General features: G+C 46.3%; 1 protein-coding gene across 3 annotated transcripts in view; it reads right to left on the minus strand.

Moving 5' to 3' along the window:
* Window positions 1–7,391: 7,391 nt before the first annotated feature.
* Window positions 7,392–23,064, minus strand: part of CNBD2 (cyclic nucleotide binding domain containing 2) — a 62,614-nt gene continuing 46,941 nt past the window's right edge. The window contains exons 11-12 of one of the 3 annotated variants that reach the window (XM_025399604.1): window positions 15,016–15,173; window positions 7,392–7,734 (exon numbers count right to left, since the gene is read on the minus strand). In XM_025399604.1, coding sequence (XP_025255389.1) covers window positions 7,416–7,734; window positions 15,016–15,173 — 477 coding nt within the window. In that variant the 3' untranslated portion in view covers window positions 7,392–7,415. Of the gene's footprint in view, window positions 7,735–15,015; window positions 15,186–23,064 lie in introns of all 3 variants that reach the window. The other 2 variants (XM_025399603.1, XM_025399605.1) reach the window with 2 other exon arrangements.

Raw genomic sequence — 23,064 nt, forward strand, 5'->3', positions numbered from 1 at the left:
GCTCATGCCTGTAATCCCAGCACTTTGGGAGGCCGAGACGGGCGGATCACGAGGTCAGGAGATCGAGACCATCCTGGCTAACACGGTGAAACCCCGTCTCTACTAAAATACAAAAAAAATTAGCCGGGCGAGGTGGCGGGCGCCTGTACTCCCAGCTACTCGGGAGGCTGAGGCAGGAGAATGGCGTGAACCCGGGAGGCGGGGCTTGCAGTGAGCTGAGATCCGGCCACTGCACTCCAGCCTGGGCAACAGAGCCAGACTCCGTCTCAAAAAAAAAAAAAAACAACAATTCCTAAGTACATTTCACCCAGATTTGCCAGTTGTCATCATTTGACTATATTTTCTTTGCCATTCTTTCTCTAAATGTACATATTATAATTTTCTAAATAATTTGGAAAGTAAATTGAAGAAATTCTCTCTCTTAACTGCCAAGTACTTCAGTGTATATTTCCTAACTACAAGGAGATTCTCTTACATAACAGTACAATTAGAGACATCAAGAAATACAATTACGGCCAGATACGGTGGCTCACACCTATAATTCCAACATTTTGGTAGGCTGAGGCAGGCAGATCTCTTGAGCCCAGGAGTTCAAGACCAGCCTGGGCAACATGGTGAAACCCTGTCTCTACAAATAATAAAAAAAGAAATTAGCCAGGCATTGTGGCACACGCCTGTAGTCCCAGCTACTCAGGAGACTGAAGTGGAAGGATCCCTTAAGTCCAGGAGGTCAAGGCTGCAGTGAATCGTGATTACACCACTGCACTCCAGAGTAGGCAACACAGTGAGATCCTGTCTTGGAATAAAATAAATAAATACTATCATCTCACCCACAGTTCATTTTCACATGTCACCATGGGGTTCAATAATCCATTTTCTTGATCCTGACTTTCTGTTGGGGGCGGGTGGTTTCGGAAGTACGAGATAGGTGAGGACAAAACAAAAGAGAGGGGGTGGGGCCCTGTTCAGCCCCTGGGATGGAGGCTATGCGTGCAGAACAGCCACTGGACCCCTCGAATTGCACAGATGCTAGGCATGAAGCTCAGGAAAGGGATGGAGCCTGGCCGAGAGTCACACAGCACACATCTGAACTCTGCCACCTCTCACTGCCCCAGCCCTCGAGTGTCTGTCCCCACAGCCCACAGTTTGGCAGCAGCCATGAAAAACTTTTGTTTCTGTTTTGATCCTGCTTATCAGCCACCTAGAAACTGCTACTCATCCTCATTGTTTGCTCTGAACCAGTGATTACAAATTCGGCAACTCAGCACCCTTGCAGTTAAGTCCCCTAAATCCCCCAGCAGTAGAAAGGCATCACGGTAAAATGACCTGTACGTGTACTGCCCTGAAAGTATTTCACTATGACGTAGCCTTGCAGATGAGCAAAGTGACCCATTTCAACTCTTAACTGTAAGATTTTCCTAGGAGTTATATGAAATGAATAGATTTTTTTTTTTTTTTTTTTTTTTTTTGAGACGGAGTCTCGCTGTGCCGCCCAGGCTGGAGTGCAGTGGCCGGATCTCAGCTCACTGCAAGCTCCGCCTCCCGGGTTCACACCATTCTCCTGCCTCAGCCTCCCGAGTAGCTGGGAGTACAGGCGCCCGCCACCTCGCCCGGCTAGTTTTCTGTATTTTCTAGTAGAGGCGGGGTTTCACCGTGTCGGCCAGGATGGTCTCGATCTCCTGACCTCGTGATCCGCCCGTCTCGGCCTCCCAAAGTGCTGGGATTACAGGCTTGAGCCACCGCGCCCGGCCGATTTTTTTTTTTTTTTTTTTTAGACAGTCTTGCTTGTCGCTCAGGCTGGAGTGCAATGGCACAATCTTGGCTCACTGCAACCTCCGCCTCCTGGGTTCAAGCGATTCTCCTGCCTCAGCCTCCTCGAGTAGCTGGGATTACAGGTGCCCACCACCATACCCAGCTAATTTTTTTTTTGTATTTTTAGTAGAGACGGGGTTTCACCATGTTGGCCAGGCTGGTCTCGCACTCCTGACCTCGTGATCCGTCTGCCCCAGCCTCCCAAAGTGCTGGGATTACAGGCGTGAGCCACTGCGCCCCACCAGAATAGAAAATTTGAACTATGCCTTTCTTCCAAACCCAGGATGGGACCTTAAACACTACCTGTAACAAATGCTGTAATGTGTCCTGTATTTATTTTTCAAGTGGATTTTTTTTTATTTTTCCCCCAAACAGTGGAAGCTTTTAGCACTAGGGGCTATATTTTTGGCTCGAGCAGCCTGGGCGTGCCTCTCCAACTATGACTATGCTTATTTACATATGGAAAATAATTCCAGAGGGCAATTATATTCTCCCCAGCACAGTTTCAGGGCTGTGTGTACAGACTTCCTTTTTTGAAAATAGGTGGCTCATTTGGGATAGATGAGTAATGGTGGTGTAACTGTCCACACACTTCAATGCTGATTCACTAGGAGGGTGCTGGGCTGTGATTTTCCTGGATTTTCTGGAACCACCACCTGGTAGCTGAGTGAGCTTTGCCTTCGGGGCCTCAGGCTCCTCATCTGTCAAATGGATGCTGCCATCCAGTTAGCTGCCAGGAAATAGTTTCAGAGTAAGTGATGGCTTCTGTAGAGTGCCTCACATAATGCCTGGCACACACCGGGTACTCCATACTTGAGCCCAGGCCTTCTCCCTGGCTTCTTAGGCATGGCAGATCACCCTGGGCTTCCGGGACCCTTGGATCTGTGCCTAGGTGGCAGTGAGGACCTCTGGAGCACTGAAAATGTAATTTGTTCCAAACACTTGTGCCAGGGGGTATCGTATTTACTCCTTCTGAATGAACTCCTCTCCCAGGTAAATGCTCGTGTCATGTCTTCCCCTGCCTGATTCTTCTTCTTTTTTCTTTCTTTTCTTTCTTTCTTTTTTTTTTTTTTTTTGAGAGAGAGTTTCACTCTGTCACCCAGGCTGGAGTGCAGCAGTGGCACGATCATGGCTCACTGCAGCCTTGACCTCTTAGGCTCAAGTAATCCTCCTACCTCAGCCCCCTTAAGTAGCTTGGACTACAGGCATGCACCACCATGACTAGCTAATTTTTGTATTTTTTGTAGAGACAGGGTCTCACTGTTTCCCAGGCTGGTCTTGAACTCCTGCCTCAGGCTCCCAAAGTGCTAGGATTATAGGCGTGAGCCACCACACCCAGTCTCCTGCCTGAATCTGATCCCATGTTGTTGCTTGTGTATATATGTGTGTATGTATGTATATATGCATGTGTATGTGTGTATAGTATGTGTATATGTGTATTTATGTATATGTGTGTATGTGTGTATGTGTATATGTGTATGTGTATGTATGTATGTGTATATGGTGTGTGTGCATGTGTATGTATGTATATGTGTGTGTGTGTATGTGTGTGTGTGTGTGTGTGTGTATTGGGGGAAGGGAGCCTTGAGAACCAGCATTCATTCTGCAGCTCACAGCCTGGAAGCTAGGCGGTGCTTACACACAAGTCCCACTCCCCCTGCCCTACCTTCCCCACACTGTCCCACTCATTCTTTTTCCAAACAGTACCCTCCCCACACAGTGCTTGGTATGGTTTGCTGCCCTGTCTCCACTCTCCCCTGAGAGGCTGTCTGTTCATGTTCCCGTGAGCTCCTTCACCTAGAGAAGAGTGTGGGGGTTGGGCTCCTCCTACCCCAATCCACTCAGTGATGGCCTTTATCACTGATTATGAGGGCTCAGCCTTCCAAAGTCTTAGTTTCCTATTCCACTGAAGGGGAAGAGAGTTTCTAGATGATCAAATTGACCTTGGTCCAAAAGACGTGAATAACACTTAGCGAGTGCTGAGCACTTACTGTGCCGGGGACTTTACACCATACACTGAATATAACAAGCACCTCTTGCTGCCAACTCCCTGCTTGGTTACTGGATTCAAAGATAGAGCAGTACTGCCTAATTCTATAATTCTATTCAAATGTTCACTTGGTTTCTCAAACAAATGCCAAAAAGGGACACATTCTCAATGCACAGAAAAGTACAGAGGACTCCTTGAAGTCCTCTTCAGATATTTCTCCTTCTCAAGTTCTTTTGTCAATAGTGGCTTCAGGAACTCTGCTCTTCCTCAGCTCTCCGCAAGACCTCCTGAAGCCCAGCCCAGAGTCTCTCTCCCTTCTCAGTACCCTCACCCTCAGTTGCTCTTCCAGGCTATTTTCTCACCCATTACTGCCCTAGAAAACATGTTCTGCCTGTTATTCTGGAAGCATTTTCTTATTTCCCAGGAAGCAGGACCCAGAGATCTTGGTGAAAAAAATCTTCCACCTTGTTATACACATACCACCTCTCTTAATCCTCAACAGCCATTAAGTGGCAGAGCCTGCAGGACTCAACAGGTCACTGAACTCCACAGTCAGATGCTCAGCAAGGTGACTGCCACGTAATAAGTGCTCAACATGTGACCCCTTACATAAAGTGTTTGGGCTGGGCATAGTGGTTCACACCTGTAATCCTGGCATTTTGGGAGGCTGAGGCAGGAGGATCACTTGAGGCCAGGAGTTTGATACCAATCTGGACAGCACAGCGAGACCCTGTCTCTACAAAAAAAAAAGAAAAAAAAATTAGTCAGGCATGATAGTGCGTACCTGTAATCCCAGCTACTTGACAGGCTGAAGCAGGATGATCGTTTGAGCCCAGGAGTTTGAGACTGTAGTGAGCTATGATCATGCCATTGCACTCTAGCCTGGGTGACAGAGAGCGACCCTGTCTCAAAAATAAATTTAAAAACATAAAATTTAAAAGGAATTTGGTGACCCCAGCCTAAAAAATAAAAGGCAACAGAAAATGCATCTTATCTACCCTTTGATTCTCTGCAGTGCTCAATAAATAAATTTCAAGGCCGGGCATGGTGGCTCATGCCTGTAATCCTAGCACTTTGGAAGTACCAAGACAGGTGGATTGCCTGAGGTCAGGAGTTTGAGACCAGCCTGGGCAACACAGCAAAACCCCATATCTACTAAAAATACAAAAAATTAGCCAGGTGTGTAGCCAGGCATCGTGTCAGACACCTGTAGTCCTACCTACTCGGGAGGCTGAGACACGAGAATCACTTCAATCCAGAAGGTTGCAGTGAGCTGAGATTGCATCATTGCACTCCAGCCTGGGCGACAAAGCAAGAGTCTCTCCAAAAATAAATAAATAAATAAATAAATAAATAAATAAATAAATTTCAAATGGATGAATAAGAAGCCCACACCAATCATCTTGGAGCCACAGCCCTAAATGCAAAAAGATACCTAAATATGATCAGACACCCCTACTTACTTTGTCCCAGAACAGTGACCCCTTGTTCTTGTAGGTCACAGTCGACCTTTCCAGGACTGCTGCAGACATCCCTGACTCCTTGCCTCTGGAGCTATCAGGGAAGTGAAGATCTGTAAGTCCACTGCTTCTTTACCCTTTATGTCCACACTCCCTTCAGAGAGAAAAATTTCATGCTGCTTCTTTTCTGGTATGCAACATGAAAACAGCTTTCTTTTAAACTCAACAGAGTTCCAGTGTAGTGGCTCTGTATGAGCTTGTCCTCACATTGCTAATAAAGACATACCTGAGACTGGGTAGTTTATAAAGAAAAGAGGTTTAATTGACTCACAGTTTCGCATGGCTGGGGAGGCCTCAGGAAACTTAGAATCATGGCAGAAGGGGAAGCAAACACATCCTTCTTCACATGGTAGCAGGAGAGAGAATGAGAGCTGCGTGAAGGGGAAAGCCCCTTACAAAACCATCAGATCTCACGAGAACTCATTCACTATCATGAGAAGAGTACAGGGGAAACTGCCCCCATGATTCAATTATCTCCACCTGGTCCTGCCCTTCACACATGGGGATTATTACAATTCAAGATAAGACTTTGGGTGGGGACACAGCCAAACCGTATCAGGCTCATACTTGTAATCTCACTTTGGGAGGCCAAGGTGAGAGGATCCCTTTAGGTCTGGAGTTTGAGACCAGCCTGAGCAATACAGTAAGACCCTGTCCCTACATAAAAAAAATTTTAATTAGCCCCATGTGGTGGTGCACACCTGTACACCCAGCTACTTTGGAGGCTAAGGCAGGAGGATTGCTTGAGCCCAAGAGTTCGAGGCTGCAGTGAGCTATGATTGTGCCACTGTACTCCAGCCTGGGCAACAGAGCAAGATCCTATCTCAAAATAAAAATAAAAAATAAATTAAACAAACAAAACTGTAATGTTGAATATGCTTTTCAAACTAGACTCACCCCCATTCATGAAAGCCATTGATCTTGTCCAACTTGCTCATTTCACCACTGGGGAAACAGAGGTACAGATAAAGGAATCAAAGTGCTCAAGAGGGTCCAGTGAGACAGAAGCACACCTGGGACTGCCAGAGCTCCTGGTGCCCAGCTCGACGCCCAGGCATTCCTCAGAGTCTATGCCTTGCCAGGGACAGGGCGGGTGACTTGGAAGCGGGCAGGCTCCTGTGCCGCCATGGCCTCCGCCAGGCTCCTCAGTGCTCTCAAGCTAACCTATGGGGTTCTCAAAGGGAAACAGGTATCTGGAGCTTGGTCTGTGGTGCTGAGGCTGCTGGAGACAAGAACCCTGAGTTCTAAGCCCAGATCAGTGATGGGTAGCTCCAGATTAAGGACCCAGCAGAGAGAGTGAGGAGCCCTCTTTAGTTTCGACTCTGCAGCCTCCTTGTCTCCACCTCCTGTATCACAGCTGCTCACTCGTCATCCTGGACCCGATGCCTGCTCCTGTCATGCTGTCCCATCAGCATCTCTCTCGCTCCTGTACCCTCCTCCCATCTAGTTGCGGCCTCGCTTCTGTCTCTGACAGGGACCCAGCCCACCACCTGCGGGCCCATATGTGTTTTGTTTGACACTATTTGAAAACAATCTGAATTAGTTGCTTGTGTTTAAAAACTGGTAGGAATCATCTAAAATACTGAATTTCTGGATTCTCTTGAAGAATCTACAGACTGACAATATGAGGCCTGAATTATTTTCTGGCAGGACAGCAACTGACTGGGCTAAGGGGCAGCTGCCCCATCTGGATGGGGAATTCATACAGCGGGCCCCAGCATCTCCACCATTCCCTGTTGCCTTCCCAGCCCTGCTGCTGCGCTCCTTTAGATGACCTGTCTGACCTTGGAAGGCATTCGCAACCCTAGTCTTGACCACTTTGATTTGAGCCTTCCCCACATCCAGCTCATGAGATAAGACCATCCTATCCTGAGACCATGCCCAGTGATTAACCCATCCACACACAGCCTCTGACCATCCATTCACTCAGCCCAGCCCTCGAGCGTCAAGGGAGACTGTGCCCCCATTGCTGTCCCCCAAACACCTCTCTGGACCCACAGCTCAGCCCTCCAGGGCCCCCTCCTCCAAGTCCCACAACTCCCATGGTGGTCATTCAGAAAGCACGGTGGCCAATCCACCATCCTTTATTTGTCCTAAATAAGGACCCCTGCACTTTTATACTGAGGCAAGAGTTCTTGGATTTTGTACCGAGGTGCTTTGATGGCTTGGACAATCCTCAATGGGGGGAGGTATTTCTGGGGTGCCATAAAAATGGGATAACGAGGTTTAGTCATCTTGTTGATGCTGCACAAATCCAGGACCACAGACTTAGGGTTGTAGATCTCTTTCTTCTTGGGCCGGATTGGAGGGAATGGTGGACTTTGGCGAGGCTCCACAAGCAGCCGCAACAGGTCCTTCCGAAAGATATTCCAGCTGTTCTCCTGGAGGAACTTCTGGCACATATCTTCATCACTAAAGGGCAGGCACAAAAGCCAAGGTTCTCATGCCAGTCCCGCCCCTCCAGCCTTGCCTACTGCCACTCTCCCCTCCCTAAGCACGTGGTGCTTCATCCTGCTTCTCTGACCCTCCCAGACTCTCCCTCTGCACCCTTTCCCTTTCCACAGTTTTCTTCCCTTAGGCCTGTGCTGTCTCATGTAGTAGCAATGGGCCACATGTAGCTACTGAGTACCTGACATACAGCCAGTCTGAAATAGAGATGTGCTGTGAGTGTAAAACACAAACCAGACTTAGAATAACAAAAGAATGTAAAATAGCTCATTAATCATTTTATATTGATAAATGGATAAAGTGTGATATATACATATTGCATGATTCTGTTTATGTAAGATGTCCATAACAGGCAAGTCTGTAGAGACAGGAAATAGATTGGTGGCTGCCGTGGACTGGCCATGGTGCTATGGCTCCACCCTGCCCCCTTCCCTCGTAGCAAGTAATGCTGAGGAAGGTGGAAGAAGGACTGGAGCCTCCTGAGACCACATCAAGGCAAGGGGGTGTTAAACTTCAATTAACTCACCTGTACCCCCTTACCTAAGCAGACAAGCTGAATACTTCACTCACAAGTCAGAACATTCTTCCAGCCAGATTATATTGACAAAGATAAAGTCAACTTTGATCCGTAGAGATTGGCTTAAGAAAAAACCCAGAGGTCAGCATGGCTACAAGCTAGTCCTGTAGCGTCAGCAATATGGCAAAGCCAGCTTCCCCCCGCTCATGAAAGCTGGGCATGTGCACCTCTTCTCAACTCCATGCTTGTGGCAGCAGGTTGGTAGTTTGAAACTGGCCATGGTGGGAGTATTTACACCACAGAAATCAGCAAACACTGCAAGCTAGAGTCCTCTTCCTGCATCTTGGAGAGCTGGTTGTTAAACATCCACTGAGCACACTACTGGGTAGTCCTCACCTAAAAAGTTCCATTAACTCCCAATTTCTTACATAATAAATAATAACAACATCTCACTCTGACTTAGGACTTACCATGTGTCAAGCACTTTACATTTGTTAACTCATTTAATTTTCACAATCACCCCATTTCACAAACATAGAAATTGGGGTGAGGCTAAGGAATTCACCAAAACCTAGGAGGGGGCTAGCATGTGATGACTAATTCTTAAGGGATAATTTTTTTAAAACCTAGATTCTAAGCTAAGACAGACAAGACTCTATGTCACTTCCTGATGTTGATGTTCACATTGATTTCTAGTCTACTTTTTCACTGAACAGGGTAGCGTCGGCTTCACACAGTGGTCTCAGTTCCAATCCCCTGTCTCACTTGAACTGAAAGCTGCATCTGTCCTTTCAGGCTTTAAAAAATCAACCCATGGCCGGGCGCGGTGGCTCACGCCTGTAATCCCAGCACTTTGGGAAGCCAGGCGGGTGGATCACTTCAGATCAGGAGTTCGAGACCAGCCTGGCCAAGATGGTGAAACCCTGTCTCTACTAAAAATACAAAAATTAGCCAGGTGTGGTGGCACACGCCTGTAATCCCAGCTACTCAGGAGGCTGAGCCACAAGAATCACTTGAACTCAGTGGGCAGACATTGCAGTGAGCTGAGATCACGCCATTGCACTCCAGCTCGGATGACAGAGTGAGACTCCGCCTCAAAAAAAAAAAAAAAAGAAAAAGAAAAAAAAATCAGCCCATGACGCCCTTAAGCCCTCCTGGGCAATTCCCAGCATTAGTTCATACTATCAGTCTGTTTTGGGTGATTCTCTTCACTTTGGCCTTGGGGGATTTCCTGACTTTCTTGTGTACGCAGCCATGCATTCTACCCCACATGGGCCCCGCTGTGCTCTGTAGGGGTGATTTTCAGGATATCCAGCCTGCACTATTCATAGGACAGGTACCTCTGCCACTGGCTCTATGATCTTCAGGACCTCAGAGTCTTTGGTTAAAACATGAGGGATCTGAGCTAGATCATGGATATGTTTTCTGCCTGTTTTAGCAGTCTAGAAAGGCATGAGTTCAACAATTAATGAATAAGACAGAATTCTGTAAGTCAGCATTCTAGATGAGGGCCGCAAATGCTGACTGAGCAGGGCGGATGCTGAATGTTCCATCTGCTCCCCCACCACCCGCAAGTCTACGTAAACCTTTTCTGAATTTCCATTCAACAGATATTAACCAATCCCCATCACATGCCAGGCATTATGCAATGAGCTAAGGCTGCTTAAACCCTTTTTTGAGTGGCAGGTCTAAATGGCTATTTCCTATATTGGTAGTACCCAGGAATCAGAGAAGTGTGGCATCCTTGAACCAGAAGGAACCACCAGTATTTCTCAGCTTGTTTTTCTCACAAGACTGCCCCAGTGTTGGCCTTATTTACATATCATCTGCTTTTTAAATTTACTAATGATTTTCCAGGCTGGGCACGGTGGCTCACACCTGTAATCCCAGGTGAGGCTGAGGCGGGCAGATCACCTCAAGTCGGGAGTTCGAGACCAGCGTGGCCAACATGGTGAAACCCTGTCTCTACTAAAATTAGCCAGGTGTAGTGGCAGCGCCTGTAATCCCAGCTACCTGGGAGACTGAGGCAGGAGAATCACTTGAACCCAGGAGGCGGAGGTTGCAGTGAGCCAAGATCATGCCACTGCACTCCAGCCTGGGCAACAAAGCAAGACTCTGTCTAAAAAAAAAAAAAATTACTAATGATTTTCCTTCAATCTGTTCAGTTTCTTTTACTTAAATATTTACTTTAACTTTGTCTTAAGCAACAAGATCTGTCAGATCACATGGTTAGTAAGCTAGTCATGTTGCTTTTTCTAATTCATACAAATAAATACATAACTGTTAAAACTAAAAATGTCAATCTGTGAGCCACCTAAAATCATCCTGTAACCCTCCTGTGGAATATGTTCCATACTTTAAAAACTACTGATCTACTCTAATTTTCTTGTTTTGCTGATTGGAGTCGGAAGACTAGAGAAGGTCACGAAGACCTCACATTGCTCAAGGTCATGAAGATCTCATGTCAGAGCCTTTTGTGTGCTTACTGGCCAGGGCTGGAATCACCTGCAGCTCTGTCTGCCTTCATACCCCCTTTCTCTACCATTGGAATCACTCGCTTCCTACACTTGCTGCCAAAACCGTGTCTGATTACAATATCACCACAAGTAAAGAGAGAGGATGCAAAATTGTGTAAGAAGTATGAGCTCCGTTATGAAAATGGAGCACGACGATAAATGCATATTTGGCACATATTCATGAAGTGAAAAAAACATTAAAAGGAAATACAGAAGATATGAACTGGGATTGCTGGAGGATTGCAAATGATTTGGGTTTTGTCTTTTTCGTTGTTCAGTGTTTTTCAATTTTCTGCAATGAGTATGGCCCATTCACATTTAGTCAACATTTATTAAGCACCTTCTGCATTCTGGGCACTATACAGGTGCTAGAGACCAAAAGTGGATATAGCACAGCCCTGCCTTCCTGAAACACTTGATCAGGTGGAAGGGAAAGAGCTGTGCAAACAGGTAACTATATGTCAACACAACATGGTCAATGTGCAGAGAATATTATGAGTGTGCAGAAAGGGGGTACTTATCCCAAACAGGTTAGTCTGAGGAGGTTTGCTGCAGAAGATGAATCTTACGGAATGAGCAGGAATTTATCACACAAAGGATGAAGGCAGGACTGGGGTCAGCATTTCAGGCAAAAGGGCCAGCATTGGCAAAGGCCAGGTATGTTCAGCATATAGCAGGCAACCCGCCTGGGTGGCTGGAGTGAGTTGGAGGTGGCAGGAGATGCTGCAGGGGGCTTGAGTAGGGGGTCAGACTGTGGGGGGTCATTGCGGTAGCACTGAGTTTGGACTTTATCCTATAGGCAGTGAGATACCATTGAGAGGTTTCAAGCAGGAGTTTAACACAACTAGATTAGGGTTTTAACAAGAACACAGTGGGCAGAAAGAATCCGGTAGGGAGGAGACTAAAGGGAGGAACCCGTGATAAGACTCTTGCAGGAATCTAGCTTGGTGGTCCCAAAGTGGGGTTGGAGGCCAGGCACGGTGGCGCATGCAATTCCAGCACTTTGGGAGGCCAAGGTGGGTGGATCCTTTGAGCTCAGGAGTTTGAGACCAGCCTGGGCAACATGGCAAAACCCTGCCTCTACCAAAAAATACAAAAAATTAGCCAGGCATGGTGGCGCCTGCCTGTTGTCCCAGCTAGTGGGAAGGCTGAGGTGGGAGGATCACTTGAGCCCGGGAGGTGGAGGCTGCAGTGAGTTGAGATTGAGCCACAGCATGCCAGCCTGGATGACAGAGTGAGACCCCGTCTCTTTCACACACACAGGAAACAAAGTTGGGGTGGAGAGACATGTCACCCAGGGAGATGTACAAGATCCACTAGAGTATGTGAATAGTAAGATTTCATTTATATTTATCTTTCTCTTATTCTTTTAAAAGATTGATTTTCATATGTTTATAATATATATTGGTACAGTTATACTATATGTGGATATAATAAAAACAAATCAACAGATGTTATTTATATTACATATACATACCAGGGAGTACATGCTTGAACACTTTTTAGTAATACCAACGTGAGATGAAAACAGTTTTGAGACCACTGGTCTGGGCAATAAATTAATTTTTACATTTAAATAAAGCTATTTGTTCTCATTATAAAAGCATTAACATTCACTCTAGAAAATTTGGACACTATGAAAAAGTGAAGAAAAAATGTATCTAATCTTTCAAGATACATACTTCTTTTTAATAATTATAAAAGTAAATCTCAGCACTTTGGAAGACCAAGCAGGAGGACTATTTAAGTCCAGGAGTTCAAGACCAGCTTGGGCAACATAGTGAGACTCGCATCTCTACAAAAAAATTTTCAATTAGCTGAGCATTGTAGTGCATGTCTATAGTTCCAGCTACTCGGGAGACTGAGCTGGGAGGATCGTTTGAACCCAGGAGGTCAAGGCTACAGTGAGCCATGATTGTGCCACTGCACTCCAGCCCGGGGAACAGAGTGAGAACCTGTCTCAAAAAAAATAAGTAAATAAAAATAAAATAAAATAAAATAAAAGCAATGCATACGCATTGCAAGAACAAATATGAGAGGAATATATAACCAGAAAGTTCCTTTAGTCTCACCTCCCGGAGAAAACGACTCTTACCACAGGCATTGTCATTTTCGCTTATTTCCTTCTAGGTTTCTCTCGGGTAAGTGTTTGACAAAGGCATAGTCATAGCACCTGTACAATTCTGTACTGCCCTTTTCCAGTATCATTATATCACCCATTTTACCCTGCTGTTACAGAGCCATTAAGCTTACCATTTTTTAAATAAAACAATTATGTTCTATCAAGAGAAAATACCACAATTTTGTAAACTATCCCTTTAGTGTGGCACACATGAATGTTGTTGTCATTGTTTTTCTATTATGAATATGGCTGCTATGAACATCTTACTTTATTTATTTACTATTATTATTTTTGTTTGTTTGAGACAGAGTTTTGCCCTTGTTGCCCAGGCTGGAGTGCAATGGCGCAACCTTGGCTCACTGCAACCTTTGCCTCCCAGGTTCAAGTGATTCTCCTGCCTCAGCCTCCTGAATAGCTGGGATTAAAGATGGCCACCACCACACCCGGCTAATTTTTTGTACGTTTAGTAGAGACGGGGTTTCACCATGTTGGCCAGCTGGTCTTAAACTCCTGACCTCAGGTGATCCACCTGCCTCGGCCTCCTAAAGTGCTGGGATTACAGGCGTGAGCCACCATGCCCAGCCTATTATTATTATTATTATTATTGAATGGAATCTCGCTCTGTCACCCAGGCTGGAGTGCAATGGCGTAATCTTGGCTCACTTCAACCTCTGCCTCCCGGGTTCAAGTGATTCTCCTGCCTCAGCCTCCTGAATAGCTGGGATTAAAGATGGCCACCACAACACCCGGCTAATTTTTTGTACGTTTAGTAGAGACGGGGTTTCACCATGTTGGCCAGCTGGTCTTAAACTCCTGACCTCAGGTGATCCACCTGCCTCAGCCTCCTAAAGTGCTGGGATTACAGGCGTGAGCCACCATGCCCAGCCTATTATTATTATTATTATTATTATTATTATTATTGAATGGAATCTCACTCTGTCACCCAGGCTGGAGTGCAATGGTGTAATCTTGGCTCACTTCAACCTCTGCCTCCCGGGTTCAAGTGATTCTCCTGCCTCAGCCTCCTGAGTAGCTGGGATTACAGGGGCCCACTACCATGCCCGGCTAATTTTTGTATTTTTAGTACAGGCAGGGTTTCACCATGTTGGCCAGTCTGGTCTCAAACTCCTGACCTCAGGTGATACACTTGCCTCGGCCTCCCAAAGTGCAGGGATTACAGGCATGAGCCACTCCTCCCGGCCTTATTATTATTATTATTTTTTTTATTTTTTGAGACAGAGTTTTGCTCTTATTGCCTGGGCTGGAGTGCAATGGTGCAATCTCGGCTCACTGCAACCTCTGCCTTCTGGGTTCGAGTGATTCTCCTGCCTCAGCCTTCCGAGTAGCTGGGATTACAGGTGCCCGCCACCACGCCCAGCTAATTTTTGCATTTTTAGTAGAGACAGGGTTTCACCATGTTTGCCAGGCTGGTCTCAAACTCCTGACCTCAGGTGATCCACCCACCTCGGCCTCCCAAAGTGCTGGGATTACAGGCGTGAGCCACCGCGCCCGGCCTTATTATTTTTTAACACAGAGTTTCACTCTGTCACCCAGGCTGAAGTGCAGTGGTGCCATCTCAGCTCACTGCAACCTCTGTCTCCCAGGTTCAAGCGATTCTCCTACCTCAGCCTCCTGAGTAGTTGGGATTACAGGCATGTGCCACTGCGCCTGGCTAATTTTGTGTTTTTAGTAGAGATGGGGTTTCACTACGTTGGCCAGGTTGGTCTCAAACTCCTGACCTCAAGTGATCTGCCTGCCTCAGCTTCCCAAACTGCTGGGATTATAGGCGTGAGCCACTGCGCCTGACCCTGCAATGAACATCTTAATGCAGGGGCTTTCTCCATATTTTGGCTCTATAAATTCACAGATGAATCTCTGTCTCAAAGTGTCAAGACAGTTTTATAACATTTGAAATGTAATGCTAAAATTATCATCAAACGGATTGAGCCTATCTAGAGTGTACCAACAACTCCCATTTCATTTCACCCTTGTCAGCAGTAGGTATTACATTTTTCCCTCTTTTACTAAAATAACAGGTGAAAAATTGTTCATTTCACCTAATGGGACTTACGCACATTTCCAGTACTGACCTGGGGAATGCAATATTGAGCTTTAACAACTTTTTTATCATCTCGTCATCATTGTCAATCAGTTCATAAAATATTTCCTTCCTTATCCGTATCAACTCATTTCCCAGGCTCATCAGGATCAAGGGTCGTGTGTCGCATTCACCCTCTGGAAGGGAGGCCTGGTGAAGACCCTCGGGAGAGAAGTCACAGAAAGTTAGACCTCAGAGACTGGCCAGGTCTGCCCGCAGATTTTCTTTTATTTTTATTTTTATTTTTTTTTGAGACGGAGTTTCGATCTTGTTGCCCAGGCTGGAGTGCAGTGGCCCAATCTCAGCTCACTGCAACCTCTGCCTCCCAGGTTCAAACGATTCTCCTGCCTTAGCCTCCCTAGTAGCTGGGATTACAGGCATGCACTACCACGCCCGGTTAATTTTGTATTTTGAGTAGAGATGGGATTTCTCCATGTTGCTCAGGCTGGTCTCGAACTCCTGACCTCAGGTGATCCACCGCCTTGGCCTTCAAAAGTGCTGGGATTACAGGCATGAGCCACCGTGCCTGGCCTACCCGCAGATTTTCTAGATGGGAAAAAGAAGGCCTCAAACAGGAGGTGAATTTATCTGGGATCACTGAGCAAATGACCAGCAGGAGAAATCCTGGGCCCTTTTTGCTACATGACATGGAATTTCTCCGACCCTGGAATTAGAAGAGCACCTAAATCAGATTACCCACTGTCCTACTCCAGCAATCTCACTGCCACTATTGCTCTCAAATTGTCCCCAACGTCTAATTACAGCTCTCTCTTTTTTTTTGTTGAGTAAATCTGTTTTCTCTTCCTTAGGACTTACGACAAAAATCAAACAGTTAGGTGCCAGGTGCAGTGGCTCACACCTGTAATCCCAGCACTTTGGGAGTCCCAAGGGGGTAGATCACTTGAGCCCAGGAATTTTAACCAGCCTGGGCAACATGGTGAAACCACACATCTACACAAATTACAAAAGTTAGCCAGGTGTGATAGTGCATGCCTATAGTCCCAGGCTGAGGTGGGAGGATTTCTTGAGCCCAAGAAGTAGAGGTTGCTGTGAGCCGAGATCACACCACTGCACTCCAGCCTGGGCGAGACAGGGAGACTCCGTCTCAAAAAAAAAAAAAAAAAAAAAGAAAAGAAAAGAAAAGAAAATTGCCCAACATCACACATCAGGAAAGCAATAAACCTAGGCTTTGAACCAGGTGGTCTGTCTTCAGAGTCTGTGCTTTCAGCAACTACAATGAGGAAACTGAGGCACAAAGAGGTTAAGTAGCTTGCCCAAGGTAAGGAGACATAAAGTGGCAGAGCCCAACCTTGAACCAGGGATCCACTCAGGAGCACTGCTGTCCTGCTTGCTCTCTCAGCCACCTCCAACCCACATGCTGCAGGCACACAGCTGGAGTCAGTTGCTTCTCTGGCTAGATGCTTCAAATAGCCTCCCAAAGCACCTGGGATCAAATAAATCTCCTCATGCCTCCTAAGGCCTGGGCTGTCTCACCCTTCCAGGCCCTCCATCTCAGCCTCGTGTCACTGCTGCCTTGCTTAGTCTGTTCCAGCCACCCTGCCCTCCCTTCCAATCCCCTCAACACGCCTCCTCCCTCCTGCCTTGAACCTTGAACTTGCCGCTTCTGTCTGGAACACTTTTCTGCCAGGTCCATCGCTTATTCTTTTTTTTTTTTTTTTTTTTTTGAGACAAAGTCTCACTCTGTCCCCAGCCTGGAGTGCAGTTGGATGATTTCAGCTCACTACAACCTCAACTTCCTGGGCTCAAGAGATCCTCCTGCCTCAGCCTCCTGAGTAGCTGGGACTACAGGTGTGCACCACCACACTCAGCTAATTTTTGTTTTTGGTAGAGACGGGGTTTCACCATGTTGCCCAGGCTGGTCTCGAACTCCTGGCCTCAGCGATCCTCCTTCCTTGGCCTCCCAAAGTGCTGGGATTACAGGTGTGAGCTACTGTGCCCAGCCCCATAGCTTATTCTTTTCATCATTCAGGTCTCAGCTTAAACATTACCTCCTCAGAGCAGCCTTCCCTTAGCCACCCCATTTAAGAATCTCTCCACCCACCCTGCTTTCCATTCCATTCCTAACAGCAATTTGTAATTTTCTATGTATTTACTAGCTACCTATTGTCTGTCCTGACTAGATCATAAGCCCCATGAGGGCAGGAATTATGTCAGTTTACTCAGCCACACTGGCACTTTGTGCCATGCTTGGAGCATGGTAGGTGCTCAAGGAATATCTGCTGAATGAGTGACCCAAATGAAGTCACACAACTTTAGAGGTGGCAGCTCACCCAGATGAATCTCCTCATTTTCTCATGACACAGATTCAGAAAGGGAAAGTGATTTGCCCGTGGCCATACAGCTAACTATTAGAAGCAAAATGAGAATAAGAAGTGCTGCTTGCCACCTCTCTTCTGCGATGCCCATGGCTCTGGCCCATCCAGTCTTGACCACTTCAGAGGCCTCAGCCTGCCTGTTCCATGGAGAAGTTGGACTTCCTATATCTCCTGGCTCAAAACCTGGGTCCCTCTACCCTAGGCCCCACCCTCTGCTGTTCCCAGGGCTGACCCAGCTCCACACTGCTACTCCCAAGGGTGAGGACAATGTGACCCACCTTCCAGGGGGCGGGTTCAGTCAAGCAGTTACCACTCTCATTCTCCTACAGCTGAAGTCAGGGCCTCAACACAGAGAGCTCAGAGTCCTATCACAGGCACCTCACGGAGGCATCCGCAGACATTTTCTTCAAAGGGGTCACGTTAACAAATATTTGTTGAAGGCCTTCTATGTGCTGGCCCTATGTGGGAAGCAGCAGCCAGGTCCTTTTGCTAAGTCCCCACCCAAAGCCTTCCAGGACTTCTAGGAAATCAAGGCCTTACTCCCTGTTCCAGCATTGCAGGGCCTGGACAAAACAGATCCTGTTGTTCCTGTTCCTGACACAGCCTCCCCTCCTGCCACCGCCTACCAAACTGAGCAAGGCCTTTTCCGTCCTCATGCCTCCATCCTGCCCAGGCCTCAGTGTCCTGTGGTGCCCTGTGTTCAGCTCTGAGCACCTTACTCTGAAACATTAACAAATTGAAGCGAAGCAGACACCACCTTCATTAACTCTAACAAAGACGTATTAATGTAAGATGTTAATAACAGGGGACACTGGGAGAGGGACATATGGGGACTCTCTGTACTATCTTCTCAATTTTTCTGTAAATCTAAAACTGTTCTAAAAAATAAGACCACTAAAACAATGAATCCAGTAGTGGGGGCAGGGGGAGTGTGGGTGACCACGCTTGGCTGTGAGCTGATCACTATGGAGGCTGGGAGGTGGGTGACAGAGCTGAGTGGCAGGAGGAGCGGTATGTGGGCGCAGAGGTGGGGCAGGCAGAAGGACTTTCCAGGAGGAGCAATGAGCTGGAAGGCTGGAAACTAAGCTCCTTGAAGAATGACCAAAGGAATGGAGGCCACTCTGTGTGAATATGAAAATAATTAACGGAACACTGGCACTGTGCCTGGCTACATAAATGTTGAATGAAAAACAAAACAGCATTCTTTAAATACCTAAGGGCATCACATGCTAAGGAAATAGATTCCTTCTGTTTTAGGGGATAGGGCAGGGAGAAGAGAGGAGCTAGTTTAAAGTTGTAGGAGGCAATGTTTTACTAAACAAAAGGAAGAAATTTCTAAGAGCTCAAAAATAATCAGCATTGACAAAGGGACTGGACCTTTGTCCACTGGACTGTGCTAGGGACTGGACCTCTCAGACAGTACTGGACTGACCTTCCCAGCCCTGAGGACATACAGGCTGGTGTGAGTGGAGAGAAGGAACATGCACAGTCCACCATAACACAGGGTAAGAATGGTGTAAGGACAACCTTGGAGATAGTGACAGAGGAACAGAGGAGAGGGCTTGGTGAGGGAACGGTTTCCCAGATGCCAAATGACCACATATGAGGCTTCAGGAGACAGCCGTCTGCAGGCACAGGCGGGCTGAGTCCCATTTCTCCTCCTGGAAAGCCCTTCTCCCGCCCCACCTCTGCACCCACACACTGCTCCTCCTCCTCTCATTCAGCTCTGGCACCTGCCACCGAGCTTCCATAGTGATCAGCTCATAGCCAAGCATGGTCATCCATACTGCCCTTGCTACCACTACTGCATTTTTTTTTTTTTTTTTTTTTTTGAGACAGGCTCTCATTCTGTTGTTCAGACTGAAGTACAGTAACACAATCATGGCTCACTGCAGCCTCGATTTCACAGGCTCAAGCAATCCTCCTACCTCACCCTCCCACGTAGCTGGGATCATAGGCAAATGTCACCATGCCCAGCTAACTTTTTAATTTTTTGTAGAGACAGGGTCTCACTTTGTTGCCCAAGCTGGTCTCGAACTCCTGGGCTTCAGCAAGTGTGAGCCACTGTGCCCAGCCTTGGATTCCTTTTTTTTTTTTTTGGGACAGAGTCTTACTCTGTTACCCAGGCTGGAGTGCAGTGGTGCAATCCTGGCTCACTGCAACCTCTGCCTCCTGGGTTCAAGTGATTCTCCTGGCTCAGCTTCCCAAGTAGCTGGGGTTACAGGTGTGTGCCACCATGCCTGACTAATTTTGTATTTTTAGTAGAAATGGGGTTTCACCATGTTGGCCAGGCTGGTCTCAAACTCCCAACCTCAGGTGATCCGCCTGCCTTGGCCTCCCAAAGCGTCTGGGATTACAGGCGTGAGCCACCGCGCCCGGCCTGGTGGTCTTATTTTTTAAAACAGTTTTAGATTTACAGAAAAATTGAGAAGATAGTGCAGAAAGTGCCCATACACTCCACGTCCAGTTTCCCACATCTTACATTGGTAAGTCTTTGTTACAATTAGTGAACCTCTGCTGCTACATTATTGTTAGCTAAAGTCAATGAGTTGCTTAGATTTCCTGTTTCACCTAATGCCCTTTTTCTAGTTCACTATCTTATCCAGGATACAACATTACGTTTAATAATAGGGCTCTTTAGGCTCCTCTTGGCTGTGGCATTTTCTCAGGCCATTTTTTATTATCTTGGCAGTTTTGAGGGTACTCACTGAGTATTTTGTGGGATGCCATTGTTAGAATTTGTCTCATGTTTTCCCTCTAATCATGTTTCATGATTAGACTGGAGTTATAAGATATTGAGAGGATGGCCACAGAAGTTAAGTGATATTTTCATCACATCCTATCAAGGAACAATACTATCAACATGATGTTTTACTATTGATGTTGGCCTTGATGATCTGGCTGTGTTTTTCAGATTTTTTCCACTGTAAAGTTACTTCATTCCCCCCTTGCCATACTGTATTCTTTGGAAGGAAGTCCTATGCATGGCCCACATTTAAGGAGTACAGAGTTAGGCTCTCTCTCCTTTAAGACAGTGTAGCTACATAAATTGCTTGAAATTTATTCTGCAGGGAGATTTGTCTCTTCTCCTCCATTTATTAATTCATTATTAATTCATTTATATCAATATGTACTCACGAATGTTTATTTTGTACTTTTGGTTATAATCCAACACTGCTTTATTTTGTTTTTCAAATTGTTTCAGCTTTGGCCACTGGGAGATATTTTAGGTAGCCCCCGTGTCCTTGGACATGCTCCTATATTAAAGTAGTTCCCGCCCCTCCCCCAGCTCCTCCTTACTTTCTGGCATTACAATATGTTCTAGACTCATCCTGTGTATTTCCTGCCCTAGTCCTAGATTCAACCATTCTTCCAAAGAGCCCTTGTTCCTTTTATTGGGAAATTGTATTAGAAATCATGATCTGGTTTCTTGACATTGGCCTGGGCAATGGTTTTTTTTGGGTATGACCCCAAAACACAGGCAACAAAAGCAAAAATAGACAAATGAGATTGCATCAAACTAAAAAGCTTCTGCATAGCAAAGGAAACAACAACAAAGTAAAAAAACAACCTAAAGAATGATAGAAAATATTTGCAAGCTGTACATCTGATAAGGGGATAATATCTAAAATGTATAACGAACTTAGACAACACAGTCTCAAGAAATCAAATAGCCTGGTTAAGAAGTGGGCAAAGGCCGGGCGCCGTGGCTCAAGCCTGTAATCCCAGCACTTTGGGAGGCCGAGACGGGCGGATCACGAGGTCAGAAGATCGAGACCATCCTGGCTAACACGGTAAAACCCCGTCTCTACTAAAAAATACAAAAAAAACCTAGCCAGGCGAGGTGGTGGGCGCCTGTAATCCCAGCTACTCGGGAGGCTGAGGCAGGAGAATGGCGTAAACCCGGGAGGCGGAGCTTGCAGTGAGCTGAGATCCGGCCACTGCACTCCAGCCCGGGCGACAGAGCAAGACTCCGTCTCAAAAAAAAAAAAAAAAAAAAAAAAAAAAAGAAGTGGGCAAAAACTCTGAATAGACATTTCTCAAAGGAAGACATACAAATGACCAACAGGTATATGAAAAAAATGCTCAACATCACTGATCATCATGGAAATGCAAAGTAAAAATCCAATGAGATATTGAGTTATACCTGTTAAAATGATTACTATCAAAAAGACAAAATATGACAAATGTTGGCAAAGATTTGGAAAAAAGGGAACCCTCAAACGTTATTGGTGGGAATATAAATTAGGACAGCCTTTATGAAAAACAGTATGGAGGCCAGGCACGATGGTTCACGCCTGTAATCCCAGCCCTTTGGGAGGCCAAAGTGGGAGTATTGCTTGAGGCCAGGAGTTCCAGACCAGCCTGGGCAATATAGTGAGAGCCTGTCTCTAACAAAAAATAAAAAAATTAGTTGGGCATGGCAGCACACACCTGCAGTCTCAGCTATTCACAATACTCAGGTGAGAGCATTGGTTGGGCCCAGGAGTTCAAGGCTGCAGTGACCCATGATCACTCGCCACTGCACTCCAACCTGAGTGACAGAGCAAGACCTTGTCTCTTAAAAAGAATAAAAGAGGTCGGGCACAGTGGCTTACGCCTATATTCCCAGCACTTTGGTAGGCTGAGGTGGGTGGATCACGAGGTCAGGAGTTCGAGACCAACCCGGCCAATATGGCGAAACCCCACCTGTACTAAAAATACAAAAAATTAGCCAGACATGGTGGCAGGCACCTATAATCCCAGCTACTCGGGAGCCTGAGGCAGGAGAATCACTTGAACCCAGGAGGCAGAGGTTGCAGTGAGCCAAGATGTCACCACTGCATTCCAGCCTGGGTGACAGAGCAAGACTCTGTCTCAAAAAACAAAAAAAAAGAAAGAAGGAAAGAAAGAAACCAACCAACCAACCAACCAACCAAGATCTAAGTGCTAAGTGTGCTCATTGCTGGAAGGGTATCATTTCTTTTAGGCCCTATTATCTGACAGAGCAAACCAGTTGTATGTTTCTAACCATACCCATACATATTTCTTTTTTTTTTTTTTCCCGAGATGGAGTCTTGCTCTGTCACCCAGGCTGACGTGCAGTGGCGCGATCTCCGCTCACTGCAAGCTCTGCCTCCCGGGTTCCTGCCATTCTCCTGCCTCAGCCTCCCGAGTAGCTGGGACTACAGGCGCCCGCCATCATGCCAAGCTAATTTTTTTGTATTTTTAATAGAGATGGGGTTTCACAGTATTAGCCAGGATGGTCTCGATCTCCTGACCTTGTGATCCGCCCACCTCAGCCTCCCAAAGTGCTGGGATTACAGGCGTGAACCACCATGCCTGACCTACCTACACATATATTTCTATACATAATTATCTGTAAGTATATATTGAGCTAAATTTGAGTATCTACTGATGTTTTCAACTCTAATCCATTACTACATGGAGCATTCTAGGCTCCCCCTGCTTTCTATACATTCCTGCTTAAATTGTGAAAAACCTGGCTCCCACCCTCTGCCATCCATTTACTGAACTGATTTATTTCAGTGTTAACACTGTGTACATGTATAGTAGTAGAAGTATTGTTAATCCACAACTTCATGAGAAACAGCTTTATCACTAGGGCACAGTGCTCAGACACAGTTCCTTTCGCTTTAGTCTTACCAACTCCACTCATTTCCAAAGTTACTTAAGTCAGCATCTTTTCCCCCAACTGCTTCACA

Source organism: Theropithecus gelada, chromosome 10, assembly GCF_003255815.1.
Source record: "Theropithecus gelada isolate Dixy chromosome 10, Tgel_1.0, whole genome shotgun sequence".
Classification (NCBI taxonomy): Eukaryota; Metazoa; Chordata; class Mammalia; order Primates; family Cercopithecidae; genus Theropithecus; species Theropithecus gelada.